This window comes from Anoplopoma fimbria, chromosome 2 (genome assembly GCF_027596085.1).
Source record: "Anoplopoma fimbria isolate UVic2021 breed Golden Eagle Sablefish chromosome 2, Afim_UVic_2022, whole genome shotgun sequence".
NCBI classification, from domain to species: Eukaryota; Metazoa; Chordata; class Actinopteri; order Perciformes; family Anoplopomatidae; genus Anoplopoma; species Anoplopoma fimbria.
The window spans coordinates 22052520-22078777 of record NC_072450.1 but is presented as its reverse complement, the minus strand read 5'-3'; the positions used below and the strand labels follow the sequence as shown (position 1 = coordinate 22078777).

The window sequence follows — 26258 nt, the reverse complement described above, 5'->3', positions numbered from 1 at the left end:
CTCATCTGCATGTCCTGTAATGTTTTGGTCTGTATGATATGCATGTGATTATGTTTTGGTTGTTTTTTTTTAATTGTAATGTTTATGTAATAGAATACATTTTAAACACATTTTCTTCTCTGAATGCTTTATTATTCAAATCTTGAAATTATTGGTTTACAGGTTCTAACTATTTTTAACAGTTTTACCCCTCCAAAAATAACATGTATTTGGTTGAAAGTTAAGTGTAACCATTTAATAAGGTCTTAATTCTTGGTATTGGTACTTTATAATGCCACCATAGGAGGTTTTTGTTGTAAAAAGATGAAACTGGAACACAAAAAGTGTTTTGATCAACAAACCTGTTGAATTTAATAAACCTTACTTTTAATAATTTTTTAAAACCTGATGATTAATTACAAATTCTACATTAAAGAGTTTTGGCCAATTTCTCAGCCCAATAAACAAATCACACCGGACAGGATCACAGCCCTGAATAACTGCTGTCATCCTATGAGCTCATGTTCAAGAGCAGTTGTGCTTATGCTAAGGGTACAATGATTGCTGTGATTGTGCATTAGTTATGCATATTTAGACTTGCATTCAAAACAACAAATATGCTCCAAAAAAGTATGAAATTACAATAAAATGCATGTTCCAAACGAAAAAATCGAAACTAAGTTTTGTCTTAAATAAGTTATGGTATGAAATCATTGTGTGGGCCATACGAGTTATATTAAAATATATAAAGGTTAACCAAATCCTTCCAAATATACTTAACTCTTGAAATTGGTTAATTTTTCCTGAGGGGGATAATATAAATTTCACAATATTTAAAACCAGCAAATAATAAAACAAGTTTTCACTTTATAATTTATAATTTAGTGGCACATGATGAAATAAAAACTACAAAATATTTTACAGTTGAATACAACTAATGGGATAATAGTTTTATAGAATGTAATTGGAAAAGTAAATGGTTTTAAAATCGAGAACTTTCAGATTTGCAATCAGATGTCAATTAATTTACTTTGGCTGAATTCTGGATAAAGGACATTAACAATGTTACATTGTCATTGTGAATCAACCCATGAATAAATCCGCCACAAATCCACCATACTGAGCCTCATTGAGCTAATTTAATAGGTGTAAAATTAAAAGGAAAAAAACTATTCTGAGGGTAGTTTTTTGTATTTATTTAATTCATCACTGTATCCTCTTTAATCGTCATAACAAAATAAATCAGTCTCACAGTGGAATGTAGGACAGGCCCACTAGATGGCGCTGTCCGGCCGCAGCTCAGCCGCACATCCAGCCGCGGAGTGCAGGTACGGTTACGGTACCGCCTCTGCTGTCGGTCCAGCCAAGTTGGACAACATGCCGCTCTCGAACAGACTCGTCACACCGCTGCAACTTTCTCCCCGTGTGTCTGGATCTGAATGATGATCTGGAGCGTTTCCTCGACACAAACATCAACGCCGCACAACCCACGCTGAATCCTGAAACCTGAGATGTGGAAGGGACTCACCTGAGCGGACTAAATGTTTAGAAGAAACCTTGACTTTTAAACAAGCAGTCTTATGTTTTTCTGTGGAGTGTTATCCCTGGGTTTTTACTAAAATGGGTGATCTGTGGGCGATCTACGTTTTCTTCCTGGCGTGTTGCTCAGGATTATGCTTTGGAAGCCCGAACAGATGTGACGAAGTGCGGAAAGTTTTCCAACTCAGACAAATTGGACCAAATCAATTATTGCCTTTAAGCCCCAGACCAGGTAGGCAATGTTTGAGTCAGATAGAACAGCTGTGTGTGTTTGTCAATCTGGTTTATTGTTATTATTTTCTTTATTATTCTAAACCAGCCAGTAATACAAATGAAGTCACATTTCTTCTTCTCATCATTTGCACATCTTCCTCATTTACATCTTAATAGCAACAAAAGCATGACAACCACTGATCTAAAGAAAAATGCTTGAAGTCACTCAACATCTTATTACCTTTCTGTTGAGCTCACCAACTTCACAAACCTGTCATTTTCTGGCTTTTTGAAGTACTCTTTGTAGTTACAAAACACAGCTTTTAAAAACACATTTTAGAGGCGTGTGTGCAGCCATAATGATAATATAGAACAAGAAAGCTTTAAGCCTTTTGAAGTGCATCCTACTGTGGGACTTTTCAACGAAGATAGCCTATTTGGAGGAAATACTGCATGTGGTTTAAATTACTGGAGGATTAAAACTCGCATGTCTAATCCATGGTTAGATAACTTCTTTAGTTTCTGTTCACTAGTTTGTCTGGTGCATGATCCATGTTTAAATATTTGTAATTATCTTGATTCTGCGCTACATACATTTGTTTGGAGATAGATTTTCAGTACAAAACAGCCCTTGAAAGGTATCAGTATTGTTTGGGCTACTTCACTGTTTTACGAGCTACTATAAAATATGCTGTTTTAATTATATGTTACCCGTTACAAAAGTTGCTTATATCACTTGTTGGTCGTGAGAAGGGAACCCAAACTCTGCTCCTTTTGTCTGTCTAAAGCAGAAAAATGGCTTGCGGGGTTAAACAGGAATTATTTTGTGTGAAGTTAGGTAAACTAGGCTTAACTTAACTTTCTGAACACCACCCATAATGTAATGTCCACATGACAAGATTTAGGGTTTGAATTATGGGTGTGGATATTTCATGTGGGCCATCATTGGCCGGACGTCTTGCTGCCGCTGCTGCTCTCTCTTGGAGAAGTAAATCTTAACGGTGTTGACTTCCATCCTGCCACAAACTGCTCTTTACAAACTTAACCCCCCCTTTTCCTCTGTTGCTGTAAAGAAACTGATTACATTGACAGAAAAACCCTCAAATGCCTCCTAAACCTCTAACTAACCCTTATAATGCCATCACCACTCCTGCCCCTTACAGCAGCATGTGTGGGACTAAATCTCTCTGCTGTTTCTCAACTGAAAAGTTATTTCTCTGAGCTGAATTATGGGACGCCTCCTGTAGTGGCGATGATAAGCTTCTGATTCAGTAGCTGTAAAAAATAACATGCTACTGTTTATAGCTGCACCTTCACTGACCTCTCTGGCAACCTCAGACACGTCCTCCAAGTCTAAATGCATGTTGACATTGGAAAGATTTAAATCGTTTCCTTGATGGATTCAGATTATTACTCTGAAGTACATCAGATACTCTAATGGGAGATAGTGAGAGGTAGAGTCGATCCTAGAGAATGATTTTTAGAAGTTATCTATAATTGACCCATGGGCTTGTGAAAAATACCCTCCAGATATTCCAGGAATCTGAGAGCGAGCGAGAGAGAGAGAGAGAGAGAGAGAGGAGGGAGCAGTTTCCATGTTTTCTAATAAGAAGGGACAAACAGCCTTCAGCTTAGGTCAGAACGCAGCAAGTCAGAAGTCTATCAGTGCAGCAAACAAAACATGCTCTTTGTTGAAATAGTTCTGGGAGCATTTAGGTTAAGAAAAAAAAGGCGCAAGACCCGGGGCTCTTTCAAGTTGTCTTATCTGGGCGAGTTTAAATTCCTCCACGTGTGCCGTCGCCTGCACTGCTCCCTCCTCACTCTTCTTGAACCTCGCAGGGAGCTGATAGCGTCTCTGGCAGCAGCTTTGCAAACTCTGCCTGGGCATGTTAGAGGGGCTTTTTGCAGAGTTTTTGGGTCTCTTTTAAAGATGTTTTGATTTTGTGTGCAGATTTGTGGAAAAACCTGAGACATCACTTAACGCTGTGACTCAGATCTCCTCTAAGGGTCTACGGGGTTTGGTTGCTCAACTAAAGCATATTTAAACGTGTTAGAAATGTGCCCCCTGCTTTTTGTTTCAGGCACGTGTACTGCCGTGATGGTTTTAAAATGATTTATATGATCAGAATCAACTGCTGTAGTTTCACACAGAGATTATCAATATCTTGATCACCAATATCTTTAAAGAGTTGTTCATTCAGAATTCACCATCATTTGCTTTTTATGCTTGTTCTTCGTTCATGTGTCTCGATGATGATGACGCTCCCTTGGCGTTCCTCCTGCGCCACAGGTTGGCTTCTGTGGTTCTAATTGAAATCTCTCAGTTGGCTGTATTGCATGACTTTAGACTCCTAGAGTTATTCTCATGTGGATGAATGCTGCTAAAGAAAGCTGCTTGTCACTTAAAAAGTCTGCCTTCAGGCAGTTCAAGGTGTCAAATCCACCTGACTTGTATTTCTGTGGAATTCGTAAAGGAAAGTGGAGCCCTTTAAATAGAGCATGCAAATCCCCAAGCACAGTTTATTCCTTTCACGTATTAGCATTACATTAAAGTCACAAAGATCAGAATTATTTTCTCATAGAAAAAACCCAGAAGGTCTGTTAAAACCATGTATCTTTTCCGAAAAATACCAATAATGTAATTTTATCATGTTAAAAAGTATTCTGTTTGCTGCACATTCAAACTATAGTATCCTATCTCCCAAGTTTCTGTTTCCTATTGTAAACATAGATGGTAGCCATGTTACATATCTTGTCATACAAGTTGAATGAAACATTTATTGTCAGTTCTATTTGACTATATGATGTTACTTTGTAATATTTAGTATATTCTAATAATACATTTTTTGGATTCTTCTCGTGTAGAATAAAAAGAGCAAACGCGTATGTCATTTCCTGCTAAGTGGATTAGGAAATAGTCACACCTTCAGGAACAGTTTCAATCTTAAACCCCTTGTCCACAATGAGTTAAGACCGTAACATTAAATCTCAATGGCTCTTAGGTTCAGACCTTCAGGTGTGCATGTCCAAGAACCTGACCTGCTGCACCAAAAAGATGGAGGAGAAGTACCAGGTAGCGGCCCGCAGGGACATCCAGAACCTCCTCCAGACGTCCAGCTCGGGCCTCAAGTTCCTCATCTCGCGCAATGTGGCTGCTTTTCACGGTAAGAGTTAACTTCTGTGTGTGTTTAGTCATCGCTGTGAAACTTCATAAACGTGTGCTGAGATGAAAGCGCATATGTTTAGGTGGGTAATTGTATGCATGTAGATGTTTGTGTGTGTTTCCCAGTTGGAGTACACATTTAGGAGTTTGGGTTTGTGTGGGTGTTGTAAAAACATTGGATGAGTCAGTGTGTGTGTGTGTGTGTGTGTGTGTGTGTGTGTGTGTGTGTGTGTGTGTGTGTGTGTGTGTGTGTGTGTGTGTGTGTGTGTGTGTGTGTGTGTGTGTGTGTGTGTGTGTGTGTGTGTGCAGTGAGGCTCCACTTCAGCGCAAACAGAGGAGGGTCTGTCCTCCTTCCAGATCTACCGCTACACTGTGATCCTGAGATTAGATAGGTCGGTTGTTCCCTGTAGGAGACTCAGGAGGCCGTCTGTAAGGGTGAATGTCTGTCAGGGATATGAACTGGGGTTTTACTAATAGCTTCTCTTCCTGTGCCAGGAGTCCTGCTCATCTGTGTCCTGATAAGAAAATAATATCCTCATATTTAAAGGGCTGCCATCCAAACCCCGCATTTGTTTTCAACCTCCGTCCCTTACTGTTTTCCATTCCTCTCCATCTTTTCATTCAGCAGCAACTGACAGTCAACTTACAAGCATCAACTTGTCTCCGTCTGTGTGCTCTCCCTGCCCAGCGTGGGATGTTTGCCCCACTTCTAGCTGATGGCTGTCATGTGACGGCTGAAACCAGTGGGCAGCAAAAACAGAGCGTATGACTCCAATGTAAAGTCTCAGACATATCATTAAGCCAATTCTCTTTAACGATGTGTCTCAGTTTAAAGGCGGGCTGTTATCCTACTCCTGAAATCAAATGATTTATAGGAGAGCCTCCACATGATCACAGTGTTTTAGTCGAGGTTTAGAGGGGCAATGCCCTTTTTGTGTCCTCTGATGTTTGATGTGTCTACTTCGGCTCTGAAGGTGAACTAAAATACTCAACATTTATCATGACTTTTCTGAAGTGTGCTACCTACTGTTAACTTAAAATATAGTTGCAAACAGCTTAATGAAAGTTGTAAGAGGGCAGGTTACCCATCTATCCATGCGTCCATGCATCTATCTATCCATCCATCCATCCAGGCCAGAAGAGATATATAACCCTCCAGCATGTAAGAGGCTGGCATTATTTTATATATTTAATATTGTGAAATCCCATTAAAAGAACAGAACACAATGTCTGTTCATCTCTTAATACTTTTTGACTTACCTTCTGGGGTTATCAGCTCCAACTGAAGATGTAAACCTTAAATAAAATGGCTCACAAATATAGTTTCTTTAATTTGAAGTTTTTAACTAATTTTGCTTTAAAATCATGTATATTTCCACCAGCAGATTAATACACATTTAGTGCTCTAGTGAGTATTTATATTGCGCAGAAGAGTTGTCTGAATCAGGCTTTGGCTACACAGACAATACTGAGAGGATCCGTTCATTGTTGGTTTTTGGTCTTTTCATTTCAAGTCATAAAAGACTGCAGGGGCTGGTAGCCGTTTCAAAATACTTACAAAATGAACAGAACTCACATGGTTTCATCTGTGGAATGGCAGCCAGTGTGCTCTCCTGCCAAACCAAACAGAGTTCCCTGTCAACGTCGGCTCTCATCAGTCAACAAACACTGGCGGCTGCTTCCAACATCCAGGCTGCGTAATACAAGTGGCAACAGACGCTCAGCAATTTGAGTCTCGTATTGGAGTCACAGCTTCTCTAAATCTTACATTTAGAAATTCAGTATGTCGTGTTCATAAGTTTTGTTATTTATTTAACTGCAGTCCAAACTAGAGCGCATCTAACAATTATTTTCAATATAGATTAATCTGAGGATTTTTGTTTGGTCTCTGAAACTTAAAGTAGTGACAAATGCTCATCACAATTTCCAAAAGCTTTCTCAAACTTCCACTTGAAGTTGGCATTTATGTGTTATGTTGATTGATTAATCCTTTATAGTTGCCCTGTGGAGTTTCCTTGTAAACAAACAAAATGTATGTTTCACGATTTATTCAGTTTCTCACCAAAACACCCTGGGCCTCATGCAAGAACCACTCGTACATATTTGTTCCTAAGTGGCTAGTAGGAGGGATTTAGGAGAACATGCCGCATTCACAAATCTTCTCCTATTTTGAACTTTTTTGGTCAGAGCACAATTTACGAGTGGTCCAGACCTGTCGTAGGAGTCATGTGCAATCAACCTGCTGTTATCCAAGCCTAACTTTTTCACTAATGGATTGTATATTTCTTTACTTTGAAGCAATTTTGAGTTTGAAATCCTATATAAATTACCCTTCATGATTATGTTGACATTACCCTGTTTGAATTATAGACTAATACAATTCTAGATTTATTCATATAGACAACAATATCATCAATAATTTGAATTGGCTATTGTACAACACTGCAATATCAGTATGACTATCTCAAACGGCAAAACGATTTAAATTATATGATGCCCTCCTGTTGCAGTGATAAATCACCTTGCTGTGGGGAGATGTTTTTCATATGGAACCATTTTTCTTAATTTCAGTGAAAGTACCACCCTCAGGTGACACAGCATTACCAGCACTCGTTATGTTTCCCCATTTCTTGGAATTTAGGAGGTCCCTTAATTTTGCTGCTGACGCTGTTAAAAATGAAAGCCTTTTCTGAATGGATCTCTGAAAAGGCAGGACTTCAATTTAGGACATATGATGCAGGACGTGTAGCCTTATATTTTATAAAGCGGGCATTGATTATGCTAATAAGTGAACGCAAACTCATTTACGCAGAGGTGGCAATCATGTTTATGCTGGTTATTTACACAGTTATCTGAAGTTAGGAGAGTTTGTCACTCGTACAAAACCACGGTATGAAAAATGTAACAGAAAGTTAAGAGTATCTGTGGGGTCTAATAAACATATTGAGTGCATTTCCCTCCCCTATAAAACATTTGCAAAGCTGTTTTTTAATATTTCAAATTTTGCGTGGTTTATATCCATATTTGCTTGCTAGAATTCTTCTTCGCTGACTTTGTTGCCGCATTACTTAGTTTTTTGGCACGTTACCACCACCAACTGTTAATCCGGGAAAAAGTGTATCCAAACATATCTTACCTTGTAAGTTATTGGTTAGATCACATATATAGTTTATCATTATAACATGGCTGGTAAAAAGTGGTTTATATCTATCTTAAGTTCAATTAAATAACACATAAAAATGTGTTACTCAAAACCTAACTTTTTTTCTCTGCCGGTTCGATATTGTTTGTCTGGTTATTGAAGTAAATCTGTGCTGAAAGCTGATGCTTGTTCAAATGTTGATGCAGACTTTTTGACTCAGTCTTATCTGTTTACACACACACACACACACACACACACACACACACACACACACACACACACACACACACACACACACACACACACACACACACACACACACACACACACAAAGCCAGAGAGAGAGCCACCCACGTGGCATTGTTCTATTTGGCTGTAGAGGTTTTAAGAGCCTTTGTCACATGGAGCAATCTCACTGTGGCACCATATGTATGGGAAGCACGGAGGGACAGAAATGTCTGGCAGGTTCTAAGATGTTAACAGAGTGGGGGAAAAAAGAGCTGTTTTTCTGTTCGTGTGCAGACAAAAAAGTCAAGTATTTAATCCGTCTTTCTAACTCAGGGAGTGTTCAATGATGCTGGATTAATATGAGTGAATTGTTTGTTATTCATCTTGTGTGACTGTGACTTTTGTTTTGGGTGTTTTCAGATTATAAATGAAGTGGAAACAGGCCAACAACTTTACGGATCATTTTAAAATTGAAAACAAATTCTATGTTGATTGGCTGCCCTCAGAAGGATTACTGTTCTGCCTCACCATCAACACTTTTGTGGAGTACAGGAAGAATTTTTTCTCTTTGGAGGTGGGGGGGTTGGGGCTCTGCAGAAAAACAAGTCCCTTTAGATTTAGTCTTCGAAATGATTGTCAGTCTGCGTTGTAATTTGAGAGACAACAGAGAACAAGCAGAGTGTATAATGCATTGCAACCACAGACAGGAAGATGGACGAGTTAAAAGGGGGAAGGCTAATGTGGTCATTTGTTTTGTGCAAAGCCTTCAATTAGGCATCTTTATATGATGCAGCTGAAGGGAGAGGAGGGATGAAGAAATTAGAGGAATGTAGATGGATAACAGTCTGAAACACTCAGGAGACATCGAGAAATAACACGAACCAATAAAATGCTATTTAAAATGTTTTTTCCTGGGGGACTTGATGTTTTCCTCTGCTTCTAATGGGCCACGATTATAAAAAAAAAAAAAAAAAAAAAAAAAAATCTTCAAGGGCACATGTATAAAAAAAACGCCCAATACTTTAACATAATGAGTAATAAAGCGAAAACAAGTGCTTGAGATGTTAATTATGAGTAGAGCTACAAAGCAGAGCTCATCCCGCAGTAATGGCTCATTACATTTTTCTCTTTTCTTCAGAGGAATGCGCCTCAACATTTTAATATCTGGTCCTTAAATGAACCTGACCGCTGCCTTTCTAGTCATTTCACAGCCAAAAGATAGCTGGGTAACTGGGGTAAAAAAAACATACAAAAGTAGAAAGAATAAGGACGAAGTTGATGGCATACTGTCAAGCACAAGGCCTTTGAGCTTTCCAGCATATCACTTTTTTCGCCCGTCTTGCTCCTGGTGTCAGTAATTCTCTCAGGACTGCATGTTTTCCTTCACCGGTTGTGAGGCTCCTGCGTCGTCCACACAATGCACAAATATGCAGCCTGCTGAGCAGGGCTTCAGGGGAGATCTTTTTCTTCGCCCTGTGCAGGTTTGTCTTACATCCATGGCAACCAACCTGTGCAATCCCAGCGCCCCGTGGGCAGCAGTCAATAAAACTCAGAAACACAGCCCACTATGAATGAGCTCATGAGATGCCTGAGAGGCTGTCTGAGGAGGGGATCTGGGATCAGATCAAAGTAGTGCCCTCCTTTGGGACAAGCTTTGATTTGAGAAACTATTAAAGAAGTGTATTACATGTGTTGACTGTAAAACTGAAGGACAAAATTAACATCAGTGTCCTTCCTTATGTGATGTAAGAAGGGATACATTTAGTTATAACCTGGTCCCTTCTTGTGTGGCAGTCAGTCATCATGGTCCAACTGAACCTGAATTCACTAACAACTTTGAAATATTACATGAACAATTTTACATTTTCAATTGTATCACATATACATGTTACCTTAAAAAGGACATGAAAATGAAAATATAAACCACTCTGTTAAACCTGTCTGTTAAAATATTAAGCCGGTTATCTTAGCATAGCATAAAAGGAACCAAAGGGGTCTATATCCACCTAGCAACTCGAGGTTAAGTGCTCTAACTATTGTTCTCTGTGCGCAGTGACTTTCTTTCTGGAGTCTTTCTGAGAGGTTGCCAGGGAACCAGTGGCTCCAATCCCAGCTGCTTTCATTTTTTTTTTACATTTCTGTTTCTTTATGGATTAAACACACAATTAGCCACAATGGGTTAATCAGGGAGATTTAGAGGTGTTGGTAGATGTTTTTGTTTATCAGGACCAGGCTAGCTGTATCCCCCTGCTTCCAGTCTTTATGCTAAGCTAAGCTAACCATCTCCTGGCTCTTGCTCCATGCACAGACATTAGAGTGTGTTAGATCTTCTCTTCCAACTCTTGGCAAGAAAGTAAATAAGTGTTTTCCCGCAAATGTTGAACTATTCTTTTAAACCTAACAATGCCTACTTGTGCTGTGTATATGCATACACACTTCATGCAAACCTAAATGCTGTAAGTCGGTCAGTATTTCTTAAGAATAAAGGAAAACATTTTGAAAATATAAAAAGATAGACCGGAGATAGTTGACCAAAATGTGTTTTTAATGTCCAATAATTCATCTTAAAGACTCCACCCAAATTACAAGACCACTTGATGAGACTGGCTTTTTATACGTTTAATGTTGCTCTTACTTTACAGTCTGTGGCATAAAGCTGTTGTGACCATTAACACTCTGTGGCTTGTGGTCTTCCTTCCAGTCAATGTTTCCTTTTGGTTTCTAGCCTGGGAAGAGAAAAAGGTTCCTGTCAACATGAGGCTCAGGAATACAGCAGACACAGATAGTCAGCCTTTTGCGTTTATATTTGCTCTGCATCTAATTGTGAACTACCATTTTGTCAGGAACACAAGTGGTACCGATGAATGTAAGATCAAACAGTCTGGGCTGAGTGCTGGTTTCGTTGAAGTGGAAAACTAACCTGTTGTGCCCGGACTTGGTATTTGCACTCATAAATGCTAATAGTTTTTCTGTTTACCAGCTTTTAAAGGATCCACTGCTCATCTTTAACTCTTTGAATTGAATAGAGGGACATATTTGAATGGCAGTGGCCCCACAGCTTGACTGAGAGGAGACCACAATCAGCCGTCAAATTACCGCAGCACACTCTGTGCCAAACAAGGAGGTCTCAGTGGGGGGGGAGTAAAGTTGTTTTGATTGCTGCTGATTATATTGATGATGTTTTAGAGTTTTTTTGTTGCAGTTTTTATTTTAGTGCAGATATTCTGGCTCCAGCTGAATGTTAAAGCTGTTTTGTTTAATTTTAATAACTGAAGTAGTATTATGGCGCACTACTTATGTCACTAGTGAATATATTTATATTTTAACAAACTGTAACTTTCTGATGTAATGTGCTTTGGTCTACACTCATGCATGAGTTAGTGTGTTGTGGGAAGCCTGATTCTGAGAATCCCTTAGAGGCAAGGCTGGATTACCAATTGCCTTGAGGCCCCGGGTCCTTTGGAGGCTCCCAGGAGCAAGGCCCCATATTCATTAATTGCTAATGTGTTTGAGCCTAGAGAAAGTGCTACATTATTACCAGTCTGGTAGAGAGGCCTGTGTCCAAATTTACATGGAGTCATTTTAAATCGAGAAAACATAAAAACACAACTTATGTTTGTTATTAAGGGTCAGTTAAAGTTGAAATCCATCAAAGGTTTTTAGTCAAATATATTTTTTGTCAATATATTTTGTGGATTAAGTGAACATAGTGTGTGAGACAGTGAAATGAGCGCAGTTATTGTGACTGGAGATGCTCTACATACTCTGCTATTAAGAAGTTAAGCTCAAGTTGTCAGTTTGCACTCTTCTGGTTTAAAATCACTGAAGTAAATTACATTTTTGTATACATTTTCAATGTCTAACACTTGAAAAATTCATCCTAAAGATCTGGTGTATTCTTTAAAATTACATGGGGATTTGTGTGAGGTGAATGATGTGAACTCTGGCCTACTAACTAATGACTTAATGACATCAATCGGATCGTCTCATTAGACTGTTGACTAGTTGCTTTAAATGTCAGAATTTTGGTTAAACACACCGTCTATATTTACTTTGATATTGCAGCGCAATGGTTGCTCTTTGGTGGATATTATGCAAAGCGTTGTTCTAAAAGCAGAGCTGCATCAGCCACCACACTTACCTAACTGCTCCTTTGCAATCCACATTTCTTACAGAGTTTCAAGTTCACAAACAGTAATTTCTTACCATAGACAGATACTGTGCTGTGACCAGCCCTGAGCAGCGCTGCATCACTGACTAACAGTAACATAGTGTTCCCTTCCAGTAAAGTTTCTATGTTGGTCACAAATTGGCTGCTCTCCTCGGTCAGAGAAAATATGCGGCTTTTTATAGGACTCTGCATTTTAGGATCTTTTGTCTTGAAAATGAACATTCCTCTTGTTACATTCCCCTCTGGAAACACCAGACTGCCTCGGTTGGTTATGTGGTCTACCACTATTGTCCAGATTAAATATCTCGACAGTTATTGGAGGGATCACCATGAACATTAGTAGGCTTAGCGACATGCATGGTCCCCAGAGAATGAATCCTGTTGGCTTTTAGTTTACTCTTACTTTTTCCTATTTTCCTTTTTTAGTGCCACCAACATGTCAAAACTTTCACTCATCCTGTGAGATATCTCAACATCAATTGGATGCACAAAATGTGTGCAAACAATTATGGCCCCTGGATGATGAATGGCTTTGTGGACCCCCTGACTTTTCCTCCTTCTATTTGTGGTTTTGAGGGAAATTTCTCTGCAGTGTTTCGAGTGAATTTGTGCAAAACATTTGTTTACGACCTAATACCTGCAGCATTGATGACATTCCCATCAGCCTCAAATGTACTTGTATGTTTAATTAGCAGATGTTAGCATTCTAACATGCTAAGTTAAGGTGACCATTGTAAACTTACCTGCTAAATATCAGTATGTTCAGCGCATTATCCGCCCAATACGTCAAATGGCTTTTTTTTGTCAGCATGATTTTAGCATTTACCTTAAAAGCACAACTGTGCCGCTACCAGGGCTGTAGACTCTTTAATCTCGATGAGCAAACCATTAGTCGCTCCACAAAGAACACTCTTAGAGCTTTTTGTCAAGTATAAAAAATATATAATACTGAGTCGAATAGTAACCAAACATGCAGACCTTGTAAGATGAATGATGAATACATGCATAAACTGAATATACTAAACGGTGGTTGGATTTTTTTCAGATTTTATATGTTGATTCTCACAACCGGCCTTGAAATCCTTTCTAACCTGCTCTCCGCTTCTTTGTGTCGGACCTTTCATTTAGGAGACTCTTTGTCCACCGGGTCTACGACTGTGCCTTCTTTGTTGTCACTCGTACATGAGGTGTGTGTGTGTGTGTGTGTGTGTGTGTGTGTGTGTGCGTTGGTGTGTGATTGTATTCCAGGCAACGCAGGGGCCTCCTCCTCCAGATTTCAACAGAATTTGGGCTTGGCTTTGTGATTCAAGGCTGGACAGTTGATCCAGGGGAGGACAGAAAAAGAAGAAGAATGCGAAGGAGAAGAAGAATGAGCGAATGACGGAGAGAAAGTTGGGAGGATGCCAGATTCTATTGAAAGTCTTTTCATAGTGTTTGAAGTCAGAGGATGAGGATTTAGAGGGAAGCAGGATTATTCAGAGTCAATACCCTTCACAATCCAGGCGTTTGGACTGCTGCTAAGAAACAACCCAGTCTGACCTACTACGGCTGCTCTGCCCTCCATCTCCTTTTCAGCCCCTGTGTCAGACATGCTGGTTACTTTTCTAATCTTGTTTCTAAACAGTTTATGCGGCATTCTCTTATAGGTGATAGTTTAACATTTTGGGAATATGCTTATTCGTTTCCTAAGAGTTAGATGAGAAGGTTAATGCTTCTCTGTTATCATGGATGTTTTTGGAGGCGGGCCTCGTTCTATGAAAGTTTATGAAAAGTTTGATATCCTGGTGTAAAATGTCCCGGACCTTCTGGCAATCTTCTGCGACTTTCTGGTTGGTCTCTGGCTCGCTGACATGAACGGGAGGACGTTATAACTTTGGGTTAGGCTATCAGTAACTTTTAGGACCTAAAGATATAAATAAGGGCTATTTAATTGTTCGTACTGGGAAATTGATGTAGTGCAAAAAAATAAAATTATAAAAATATATATATTTTATATTTACATGTGAATGTAGTTTTATAGGAAAAAAGTATTTTTGGGCCCAATGGCATCACGTGACTGACCTGGAAGTTGTTATACTACGGTTTGGTCACCATGTGAAATTGGCTTCAAAGCCTGGAGCTTGCAGCTCGTCTATTATTTATGAAGCTAGCACCGGTTAGATTAGCTGAGCACAAATACTGGAAACAGGGGGAACCAGCTAGTCTGGCTGTCAAGGCTAAAAACATCTGCTTACACTTCTAAAGCTCACTTAACAACACGTTGCATCTCGTTTAATTAATTTAAACAAAAAAAATGAACTGTTTAACGTGACAAAATACATTTTTCATGGGGTTATGTGCAAGACGGTTTCTTTGCCTGAAGTCTCTGCTGGTTGCCTGGCAACTGTTCCTGGCCAAGAAATGGTCTGGCATGTAACCTCCCATTTTTTTCTCCACATTGTCTTTTGTACTAATAAAACAATCAAGTTATAGTTTGGTAATTAGTGAGCTTTAAATGACCAGGTGCTGGTAGATGGATATTTGCTACCTTATACAAAGTCAGGCTACCTATTTCCCCCTGTCTCCAGTCTTTATGCTAAGCTAAGCTAACATAGTTCAAAAGAAACATAATATCAATCTTCTCCTCTAACTCTCAAACCAGAAAGCAAAAATGGCTAACTATGTCATTAATTAACATGTTTTACTTGACAAATGGTAAAGTAAATATATCTCAGTCTTCTCTTTCGGATTGTTGTTCAGTTGGAGTCTTTTAAACCACAGAAGGGAGTTTTATATTGTCTTTTTCTATAAATAACTTTTTAATACCCAGTATCCTCATCTGACATTCCAAGAGAAACCCTTGAGTGCTTTTACAGTGTCAGACGTAAAGCTAATTGCTGACTCTCCATCATCATGCGAGGCTGTGAGTGTGGTTGTATGTTCAGTTTACTGCCGCTCTAGAGATCCAGTTCAGTTGACACACTTCTTCAAATCCTGCCGTGTCCCAGCGGTGGACATCAGCAGTCTCACACACTTGCCAACATGAATACACATGCACACTGACTTTTCCGTCTTACATTGTGCTCCGGCCTCTTTCAAACTCACACTCACTGCACTGTAGCCACTCTCTGCATAGAGATGAGCCCTAAAAATACACACACCAGTCAGCACTTTATATTGTTTGTCTCCTGTGTGCTCGTTTGAAATGGAGATTTATGGCTGCTGGCTGTTGTCTTAAGGCCATTTTCTAGATTAGATGATATGGTGCGCTGCTAAACAGGAACTGTATCTTCATGACAGATTTACACAGTTTTTCCCCCTTCTTTTAGAGATTTACAAAGTGTCGAGCTGTGTGAAGACCAGCGGAGTAATATTCAAGTGTGATGTTTGTGCAGGAGAGCTGACAGTGCAGCTTAGAACATTTACAACTGTTACCAGTGTACAGCAGAGACTGAGCTGACACTTACAGCTTTCCACACCAACAATGATACTTTGATTTGGTGGTATGTTAAGTGAACGGTTCAGGCCATATAATGGGCTCTTTTTCTGGAAGTAGCCCTCAAGTTAAACCAAAATTCTTTAAATAATGTAGATGCCCAACTTTAGCCAGACACAAATTAGGGCTGTACTCTGGTACCTCAGAACATTTGACTGTGAAAAAGGACTTTCCATAACTAAGATTAAGAGTATATGGCTCAGATTTCACCACAAACGCTACAGTTTCTATGAAAACATCAGTGTGATATTTTTCTCTAAGACTCAGGCAACTGGCTTGTTGCTAAGGATCGTGCTTTTTGGAGAGGAGAAATCACCTTTTCTGCCAGTCTGACGGAAGGAAGTATTTCCTAAGTAAGGAAGGAGCCTCCAGGGATTAGTCTGTAGTCGTCTGGGCGATGAAATCCTAAACACAGCAACACACCAAGCCTACTGTCTGCTCCCACTCTCCCCTCTTCCTCCTCATCTTATCCTTCTCCCCCACATAGCAGATATAATGGCATAATAGTCCTTCTTATCACTAGTATCCTGGCATGAGTGACAAATGAATGTTGTTTTTACCGCTGGGAATCCAGTGTCTAATGGCCTTTTCTCTACAGCTGATGAGACAGTTTGATAAACCAAGAAGTATCTGTTTTATCTACTTAATTCAGACTGAAAATGACAGATTTTATATTAATGATTGCCTGATCATTTTACATTTATGTGCCACAATTTAAGTTATTTTTACATGAGCTTTTCCACTGCCCTGGGATTGTTGACTCACAAGCTAAGCAAAACTGCATGTAGGCTCCAGAAACTGCAGTTGAGTGTTTTTATTTAGTTTTATTCATTAATAAAACAGTACATAGCCGATATTTTCAAGTATACAGTGTTGTGCAAATCAAGCCCATTCGAAGGAGTCCCTTTTGCCTTTTGGAAAAGTGCAATACACATTTTTTTCAAATGTTTCTGACATTTTATAGACATTTTATAGACATTTTATTTCATAAATAGGTGAAGCACGTTGAGCTTCTTTTTGGTGTTTGACAGTGTTATCTAAAACTTACCTTATCCTTAACATAACAGATATACGAAACAAATATGCCTTCACCTGCTATTAAAATAATTAAATTTACATGATTGGAGCTTAAAATGTGCAACCTCATCTGAACTGTAAAACCTCATAATATTTTCTAAAACCTATTAAGCGACGCAGGTAAATCTATTAGCTCATCATTTGTCACTGATGTCATGGAAACAATCCAAAGGACTGAATATTAAAAAATGCCAAATGCTGAAGAACAGTGTACGCTTTAATGGATGTCTGTTGTTGAAATTGCTCTTTGCCCTCACTGTCTCAGACATGTCTCCTGCCTTTTCAACACGTTCGTTTTGCAGCAATGCCAGCGCGTCAGTATTCTTTTTGTTCAAGTCATACGCTTAGTTAAAGGCTATCATAATTATAGAATTTAATCAATAACATAATGGCTCCTCTTTTGTAGGCCAGTCAACAAGGTGAAATAACACAGCGTACCACTTTCAGATTCTTGAACCTAATGTTCCATATCATCTTTTTATAAATCTAATGTAATTATCCAGTTCAATAGAGTAATCAGCGGCGTGCTGTGTGCATTAGGCCCTCTATTCAGGCTTATGACAGCCCTGTTGGCTCCTTCACTGGCATCTAAGAGCTCCCAAAGGCCAGCCACGGGAAACCCTCCACACAGCCTCACACAGAGCACCCTTTGAAAGCTAATGAAAGCTTTATTATGGTATTATTATTTTCACTCTGGCTCTTAAAACCATGGCAGCTCGCTCTCTGTCCGTCTGGGTTTCTATGTGTGTGAGAGTCTTTTCTCTTTACAAGTTGACATGTTTTAAACCTGACTTGTAGTTTCTACATGTGCAGCATGAGTGAAGAGGTATTTAACCTACACATATGACACACACACAAACATGTGCACACTCACACACTTCCCTACAAGAAGTACTTGTGCCCCACTTTATTGACCCTCTCTGCTTCTTTTCCTGAACGGCATATTAAAGGCCATGTTCACAGCAGAGCTCTGTGCTCTTTGAAGTGCTCAAGAGCTGCAACAGATCCTCAAATATTGACTTTTAAGCCTTCTGGAGGAGAGAGAGAGAGAGAGAGAGAGAGAGGCAGCAGAAGGAGAGATTGAAAGGGAAAAGGGTACATGCATAGACAGATGGAGGGAAGTTTCTTTTTATATTTTTAGTCCAGGTGGGTGTTGTCATATTTATTACAGGATGACTGAATTTGCTTTAGCTAAATGTGTGTTTGTCAGCTGTTAATGTATGTAGGGAGGAGCGTGTTTATTGATGCGGAGGAGGAAGTACACAGAGATAAGGGCTGATGGTACGTTGAGTCTGTCTCCAGGCAAAATAGATTAAAATGACTAACAGTCTTAGTGTGCCTCTCATCTCCTCTTCTCTCATTTTCTTTCTTTTACTCTCCTTTCCTCCCCTTCCTTCTCTTTTATTCGTTCTTCATTTTCCCTTCCTCTCCACCCATTTCCTTACCTATCCTCTCCTCCTCCATTTCCCACTCCTCCTCTCCTCCTTCCCTTCATTCCTCCTTTCCTTTCTTCCCCTCCTTTCCCTTCCTCACCTTTCCTCTCCTTGTTTCCTCCCCTCCTTACCTCCCCTTCACACCTTCTTATCTTTCCTCTCCTCTCCTCTGTAGTTTTAATTAAATAAATCACATTTCACCCCCCTCCGTCCTTCTCTGAGAATCCCAGAGCCAAGGCACACTTCTGTAACACCTCTGAGCAGGCGACTGTTTTCAGTTTAAAACAATGCCCCCTTTATTGAAACCGAGGACGGAAAGAAAAAGAAAACATCCCGGGGGTTTTTAAACTCTTCTCAGGAACTCTTTTCTCTGCCATCTGCAGGTCAGAGTGGTCTGCCTTTTGGTGTTTGCTGTGCTGCTGCCCAGTCGAAAAAAGTGTAGAGGAACAGTTTGAGATTGGACGCTTTGATACGGACTTTCCCTCTTTATGTATTTCACCCCTCCCTCCTGCGAATGTGCTCGCACATGTTCACACACACACACACACACACACACACACACACACACACACACACACACACACACACACACACACACACACACACACACACACACACACACACACACACACACACACACACACACACACACACACACATGCATGAAAGGCCCAGTTTTACCTGGTGGTTTGTTTGTAGATCAGAGCAGGCAGATACACTGAGCTCACTCATGCACACTGAATAACTCTTTGTGCTTCACCTCCATCTGCTGCTGAATCTGGACAGTCTGTGTCTGTTTGTGTGTACAATGATGCAAGTTTGATTCATTTAATCTTATCTTGTGTCTTTTCATCATGAATACTTTGACTTCTAAGCAGCTGAAGTTTGCCAGGTGTGGCTTTCAGCCCAAACCTGGAAAGCTCTGTGTTGTGTCGTGTGATAACGGAGCTGCTTCCTTTTCATCACAAACTAACATGCTTACTTGGGTGAAAATTTGTCATGCCAGAAAAGCAAAATCCAGACAGTGCAGCTTTCAATGGATTTTGGTAAATAAGTGCTTTAACGTGTTACAGAGATTACAGGCAGGTTTATTTTTACATTTTATATCCAGCAGCTTAACAGTCTGTTAGTGTGTTAGAATAACTCGGTCAGACCACACCAGCTTCCAGTTTATAGCCTGATAGGAAGGCATGTCATGTTTTAAAATAAACCTGATTTATTACCAGGTGAATCTAAGGCAACTTTTCACACATTTTTGGAAACGGTGATTTTCGTAGAGGGAAAACGAAAAAAATAATTATTTGATCTTAGGCTGAATAAAATGAAAGCCTGATGGACATAATCAGGTAGAAGCACATGTGGTAAAGCTTTATTTTACGTGTCAGTCAACATTTATTTTCGAAAAAGTTTCCTATAAACTAGAACTTTAGGGAAAATGGAGACAGTGCTCACTTTGTACACTTACAAGCAGTGCACAGCAGCTCTGCTAATCATGTGTCCACAGAGACACAAAGTCAATTTATATGAAGGTGAAGTTGAATAATATAAAAATTGACTTGGGTTAAAAGGGAGCTGGTCTTTTTTCTTATTTTTTTTTTTTTTTTTTTGATGAAATTGCTTTTAACCTTACGATTATTACCAAATTACAATGAATTCTTTCTGGAAAACCTTTAAGTAAATTACCTAGAAATACTTTGGAAAAGTTCTGACCTATTAGATAAAATAAGTCCCTCTGCACTGTGTATGAAAGAGACTATTGGATCATTCAAATTTTGTAGGTATTACAACTATCAGTGTCAGACCTCAGAATTTGTCAGAATTTTTTTTGAGCCACCACAAACATTTGTGCAAAAAACAATCATCGTCATCAATCTCCATCCTGGAACAAAAAAGCGTGCGGGTCCTCTGATATGCCCCAATGAAGAAGACATAGTTTTCTGTTGACTGTACAGACTGTACCACCCTGTAAGTAATTTACTTTCATTGTGTGTCTTTTGCTCTGGGATGAGCTGAACCCACACAGCCACTGACTCATCCTCTCTAGATGGAGAGTGGCCTTTTCTGCAGCCTATCAGATGTCACCGGGCTTCTCTGTTGTGGTCGCAGCCATTCACAGAGGATGAATCACATTAATAAAAGCCATCTTTGCGTTGTTCAGCAGCTCAGCTGAGGTCGACTGGTGGCATTTGAGTGAGCGAAACCTGGAAACATGGGAAGCTTCAAACGCAGGAGCTGATAGTGAGGCGATTTGTTAACACACATTACGGTGCACATTTAGGAAGGACGCACTATGTAATATGATACATTTACTGTATCCACAATGATTCTGCTTATTCTGTCTGTCTGTCTGTGTGTGTCTCTGTGTGTGTGTGTGTGTGTGTGTGTGTGTGTGTGTGTGTGTGTGTGTGTGTGTGTGTGTGTGTGTGTGTGTGTGTGTGTGTGTGTGTGTGTGTGTGTGTGTGTGTGTGTGTGTGTGTGTGTGTGTGTGAAAGAGAGAGAGAACAGGAGCTTTGGTCTTTTGTTCGTCTCAAAAGGATCTTTAACTACAAAGACTTATCTTATTTCTCATCCAGCTGACTGATCAGTTTTCCTCAATGACGTGTCTATGACTTCAACTACACACGTACACACACTGTTGCTTAAGTATAGTGACAAAACCTGAACAAATGCCTGCTAAGCCATCATATCAGATAATCTCTTTGTTGAAATCTTAGTACCAGTTTTAGTTTTTGGAGTTGTAGATAGTTCAGTAACCCAAGTATGATTTGTAAACCGCATCTGAGGCCATTTTTCACTATTTTAATGATTACGAAAGACTTCCTTTCTTGCTATATTTGATGCTCAAGAAAAAGTCACCGAAGGCAAATTATTCTCACTGCCAGCACCGTAAAGTGTTTCCTAAACCTATCTTGACCCTGATATGATGCATTGAGGTTAGAATTTCACTTTTTTTCTATTTTTCGATAGTTTGTTCACATTTAAACAAATATCTTTAATGAGTAACATCCATCCCCTGTACTACTTTTTTTATATCTTTAATATTCCTAGACTGAACCTCAACGTTTTACCAATGTACAACATGAAAATCTGGATAAGCTGTTTGTGGTTGTTTTTGGAGACTGTGGGCAGTAGTTGGAGGGAGCCTGCAACACATGTTTAGTCAGTTGTTTCATTGTTTTCTCAACATCACACTGATCCAATTTTCTACATATGCTCCTTAAAATAAAATAGAAATGTCTCCCTCTGGTGGTGAATGCAATACTCTGCATTTCCTTATTGGTTCACATCTTCAACTGGCTTAATTTATCCTTTTGTTGCTACCTTTAGTGTGTATTGTAATTCCCATGGGGATTATTAATTGTCTTACAATCTTCTGCATCTGATGTCTGATCTGCTAAAGATATGTGAAGATATCACTTTACCTCCCAAACCAATCGCATGCAGAGAGCCATAAAGAGAAAGAGAGCGAGAAAGGTGGCACAGTGAAGTGAAATAAAACCTCTTTTTTTTTTCTAGTTTAGTGCCAACTGCCAGAAGCCCTGACCTTAAGTGTAACTCATCACTCGGTTAGCTACCCCTGTCACAGTTAACCAGATCATCCTACATTAAAGAAAATGAGAAGTGCAGCAATTATGGGAGAAAGGAAGAAAATGGGATCAAATTAAAAGCCTTTTAGACATGGAGGAAAGCTCAGCTACTGAGGAATTTAACTGAAGGGGCTTTGTGATTGTTATGTAATAGCCAATATATCTGGATGATAACCAAGCTTTCAAACATTAGTCGTTCATCTATCACGGTTTGTTTGCCATGCCAGCAGGCTGGGGAGAAACCCATGCAGGTTGATGGGTGGCATGTTGGAATGGTGTCTTATTGGGAGTCTAAATGATGATTGAAAGTTGCACATTCTTTCCTTTTAAATTCTTACAAATTTATCAGAATTGGCAACATTCAATCCAGTTAAATGTTCAATTAAATATGTAAAACTACATGCATGCTAATGGTTTATGATCATCTTTTCTGTTTGTATGATACATGTTAAGTAAAAGCCCAACCAACAATAGGAAAAACTCCATTCTTTAATTATTTTTACAATTTTAACATTAATACTTCTGAATCACTAATGTAACCATTAACACTATATTTCAACAACCAGTTACTTATCTATGTTTTCATTTCTAAATTCTTCTGTTTGTCTTTTCTTTATGCTATTTTATCGTGCCAGGAGAGTAGCTGCTAATGATTTTCAATCCTCTAACGGTGTAAGAAGCCACTCCACAGTATGAGAGTATTTTCTATCACGCTGGCTCTTCTCAGTGTTCCTCCCACTACCAGAAATGCAAACATGTCTGCTCTCCTCTTATCAGCCGGGTCATTGACATTCAGAACACACACAGAACAAAACATCCATCCTCATTAGGACTGTTTCTTTTTAACAGACAGACACACCCAGTGATAGAAAATAGTATTCAAAAATTGTCCTCTATTAATAAGGAATAAGAAGCATTGTGATAAATATACATGCAGTTTGATTAAACATGGATATATGGCAAAATCAGGATTTCTCTGCAGGTGTTTAGTTTTAAAAACCTGCATTAACTGTTTATTTTATTTAATTTAATTGTTTATTTGGAGCCAGCAGACACAAGTTGCAAACACGACATGTACATATTGTTGTCTTCTAAAGTTGATATAGAGAATATTAGCATGAGAAACATTAGCATTCATTTGGACTCATGTTTATGGCCACATCATGAATGTAAGTCCATTATTCATCTTCTTTTAGCTCTGTTTTTGGTCTCCATCTGGCTTGTTAGCTGCTAAATGCTCCACTATGTTCATCAGCTAGTTTTGTGCTAAGCAGGTTTTGTACAGAGTGTTTATCAGAGCTTCTTAGCTGTAGATAATGTTGATTTATAGCAGTAACGGTGAACCAAAATATCAAAGTTGCAGACTTTAAATCCTAAACAATGAGCTGAAAAGCACTAAACTTGTTGATATAAAATATTGATTACAGCAGCTTTAAAGAAACCGGTTTCAAAATGCGAACAGTGTGTCAGATAGGTTTGGATAATTCTGTCTAAAAAAAGCTAAGAGAAATACCTTCTTCCCACTCTGCTTCTTTTTCATTTCCTCCCCTCCTCGTGTTATCTCTGTCCTCAGGCTTACCCAGAAGCCTGGCTGGCGGTCTAGGCCTCCAAGTGAGAGACGTTGCTTCACACTCTTTGGTGAAAAAATAATGTCATTAATGCCGCCTGGACAGCTGGCAACTTCTGTGTGGGTGGCTCTTCTAACACAGTAGACTTGTTAAACAGCAGAATTGCTGATCAGCTTATTATCCATGCCTTCTTAAGTTTGCCTTTATGGACCTTTTATGGTGGGGAAGATGGTAAGTGACTTGATGACAATTACGTCCTATGAAGCCCAGGAAGAAATCACGATAAACTAAGTAAGATTTGTTTACTACACAATATCCGTCAGGTGGTTTGACAGGTGGGATTCATTACCTCCACAATCTAATGCGGTAAACCCTTCCTGAAGCACAAGCTGTAATCCCTGTGGGACCCTTCATAACTCTGCCTGCTCTGCTTCATACACCCGAGGGCTTTAATCATCTCTAACTGTACTCCACAGTGTACATATTTCTTTCTCTCTCCGTTTCTCTGCTTGTCTGCTCGCCTGTCTTCTATCTGTCTATTTTACCCACACTGCTCTTTCACAGCTGCCACTCTTGTCTTTATTCATTCTTTGCACATTCTCTCTCTGTTTTTGTGTGCTGCTCTCTGACCAGAGTGCTAGCTGTGTAGGAGGTGCAGCTTCTTCTCTCATCCACGCATGAGCCCATCGTTGCGCCTCGGATCTTGTTAGATCACGTCCATGTGAGATCACAGAAGACCCGTGGTCAGATTCAGTTCGGGGTACCTGTGTTTAACGCTGCCTGTTCGAGACAATGTGCCTGTAGGCATGTCAGACCCCTCTCTGTTCCCCCCTCGCAGTCGTCCTCCCCAGGGGGGCTTTTTGTTCAACCTTTCCACGTCGTTGCATATTGTACCGCACCCGACTGTCTAAGCCCTCATTGCACCGGTTAACCCCATCCAGACTTTCAGCCCCCCAGGCAGCTCCAGGCCTTCACCCTGACCATTGCCTCGCAACTCATGACAAGCACATGATGTGAGAATGGCCATGGATCAGGTATTAGCTGAGGAAAAAAAGCTGAAAAAAGAGAGACAAAGGGGATAAAGGCGAGCTTGCTGCACTTGTGAAACATTTTCTATTTTGCTGAGGTTATTGTCAAGTCTCCTGTTTGACACAATGAGGTAGATGTCGGATGCCTTAACACTGCATAATCCATACACTTTCCTTTAAAAGGGTTCCTGAATTATGCACATGTAAAAAAACTGCGTACAGGGTTACACTGCTGTGGCAGGCAAAATAGCAACAGCGTGATATTCTTTTTGCCTCCTGAAGCAGAAGTCTGAGTATTAGTATCCTTCACACAGACGTTTTATCAGGAGTGGACAGACTTTATTTTTTTGTCACATGCAGCTTAGCAGAATTTGCTTGACATTTACTTTCATGGTGATAAAAAAAAATGTGGGTGGAAAAGCATGTGCTGAGGATAGCGAGTACATGTTTTTAGGTTGAAAGTGAGCATCGTATCCTTGTAAAGCATGGAGCCTGTTATGTGTGTGTGTGCTGACTTAATGACAGACCTGATGTCTTGTTAATTTGGGGTGTACGCGAGTGGTATGTCCATTATTATAATTGCTTATTCTCTGAGGAATTAATTAGTAAAGAAAACATTTTTTTCGTCCCCCTTGTCTCTCTCAACCTTTCTTCTCCCTCACTTCAGTCTGTTTTATCCATTTTTTTTGTTCTCAATCCAAGAAACCCCATGACACAACAAGCCTTTACACTATACACACTACACTATATAATGTAACTCTGTTCGTGATAGATCGCAGCAGCTTCCACACTGTTGTGTGTTTTATCCCCCTTCTTTTCCATTTTTCTTTGTCAGCTCAGCTTTTGATTAGAGAACAAATTGCTTTTTCAACACATACTCTACCCCCTCTGTGGAAAGATGCGGGGAGCTTCAGCTCCTGCTGTGACCCCTGAAGTCTCTCCTCTTTTCTTCATTCTGGATTAATTGTAGTAGAAGCTTTATGAGGGCGATGTATTGTATTCCGTCTTATTACAGCACACTGGTCTCAGCCTTTAGTGTTACCAGTAAGAGGATATTTGGGTTTCAATTTCTCTTTGCATTTTTCAACAGGCAGCAAGAACCACTCTGAAGCAAGAGATAGAAATCCCTCTGTAACCTTGTCTTTCTTTCTTTCTTTCCTCTCTCTTGTTGTCTTCCCACAGACACCTTTGAGGTCCTGATGAAGCAAGCGGAAAACCACACGAATGTCGTTCTACAGGATTCGTACCGCAACATGGCTGACCAGGCCGTGGGCCCTGTGCGGGAACTCTTTACAGATATCAGTCTCTTCCTGCTGGGGTCTGAGCTCAACGTTGATGACTTAGTGCAACGATTCTTCAGCGCTCTCTTCCCGCTGGTATACAATCACCTCATCAACCCAGGCCTCAGTGACATATCGCCAGGCTATGCTGAGTGCGTAAGGTCATCCAGCCGGGATGTGAGACCGTTCGGTGGGGCACCCAGCCTCCTGGCTGACCAGATTGCCCGCTCTGGGGTCTCCGGGAAGCTTCTCCTTCAGGCACTGCACCTCGGCATCGAGGTCATCAATACCACGGATCACTTACAGCTAAGCCGGGAGTGCAGACGGGCCCTGCTCAAGATGCACTACTGTCCTCACTGCCAGGTATGGATGCGT

At 39.9% G+C, this 26258-nt stretch overlaps 1 protein-coding gene across 1 annotated transcript in view; it reads left to right on the top strand.

The window, feature by feature from the left end:
- The first annotated feature begins 1262 nt into the window (after window positions 1-1262).
- The window catches only part of gpc5a (glypican 5a), a 111522-nt gene continuing 86526 nt past the window's right edge, over window positions 1263-26258 (top strand). The window contains exons 1-3 of the mRNA XM_054615226.1: window positions 1263-1750; window positions 4734-4895; window positions 25786-26246. Of these exons, the coding sequence (XP_054471201.1) occupies window positions 1600-1750; window positions 4734-4895; window positions 25786-26246 (774 nt within the window). The 5' untranslated portion in view covers window positions 1263-1599. The remainder of the gene's footprint in view (window positions 1751-4733; window positions 4896-25785; window positions 26247-26258) is intronic.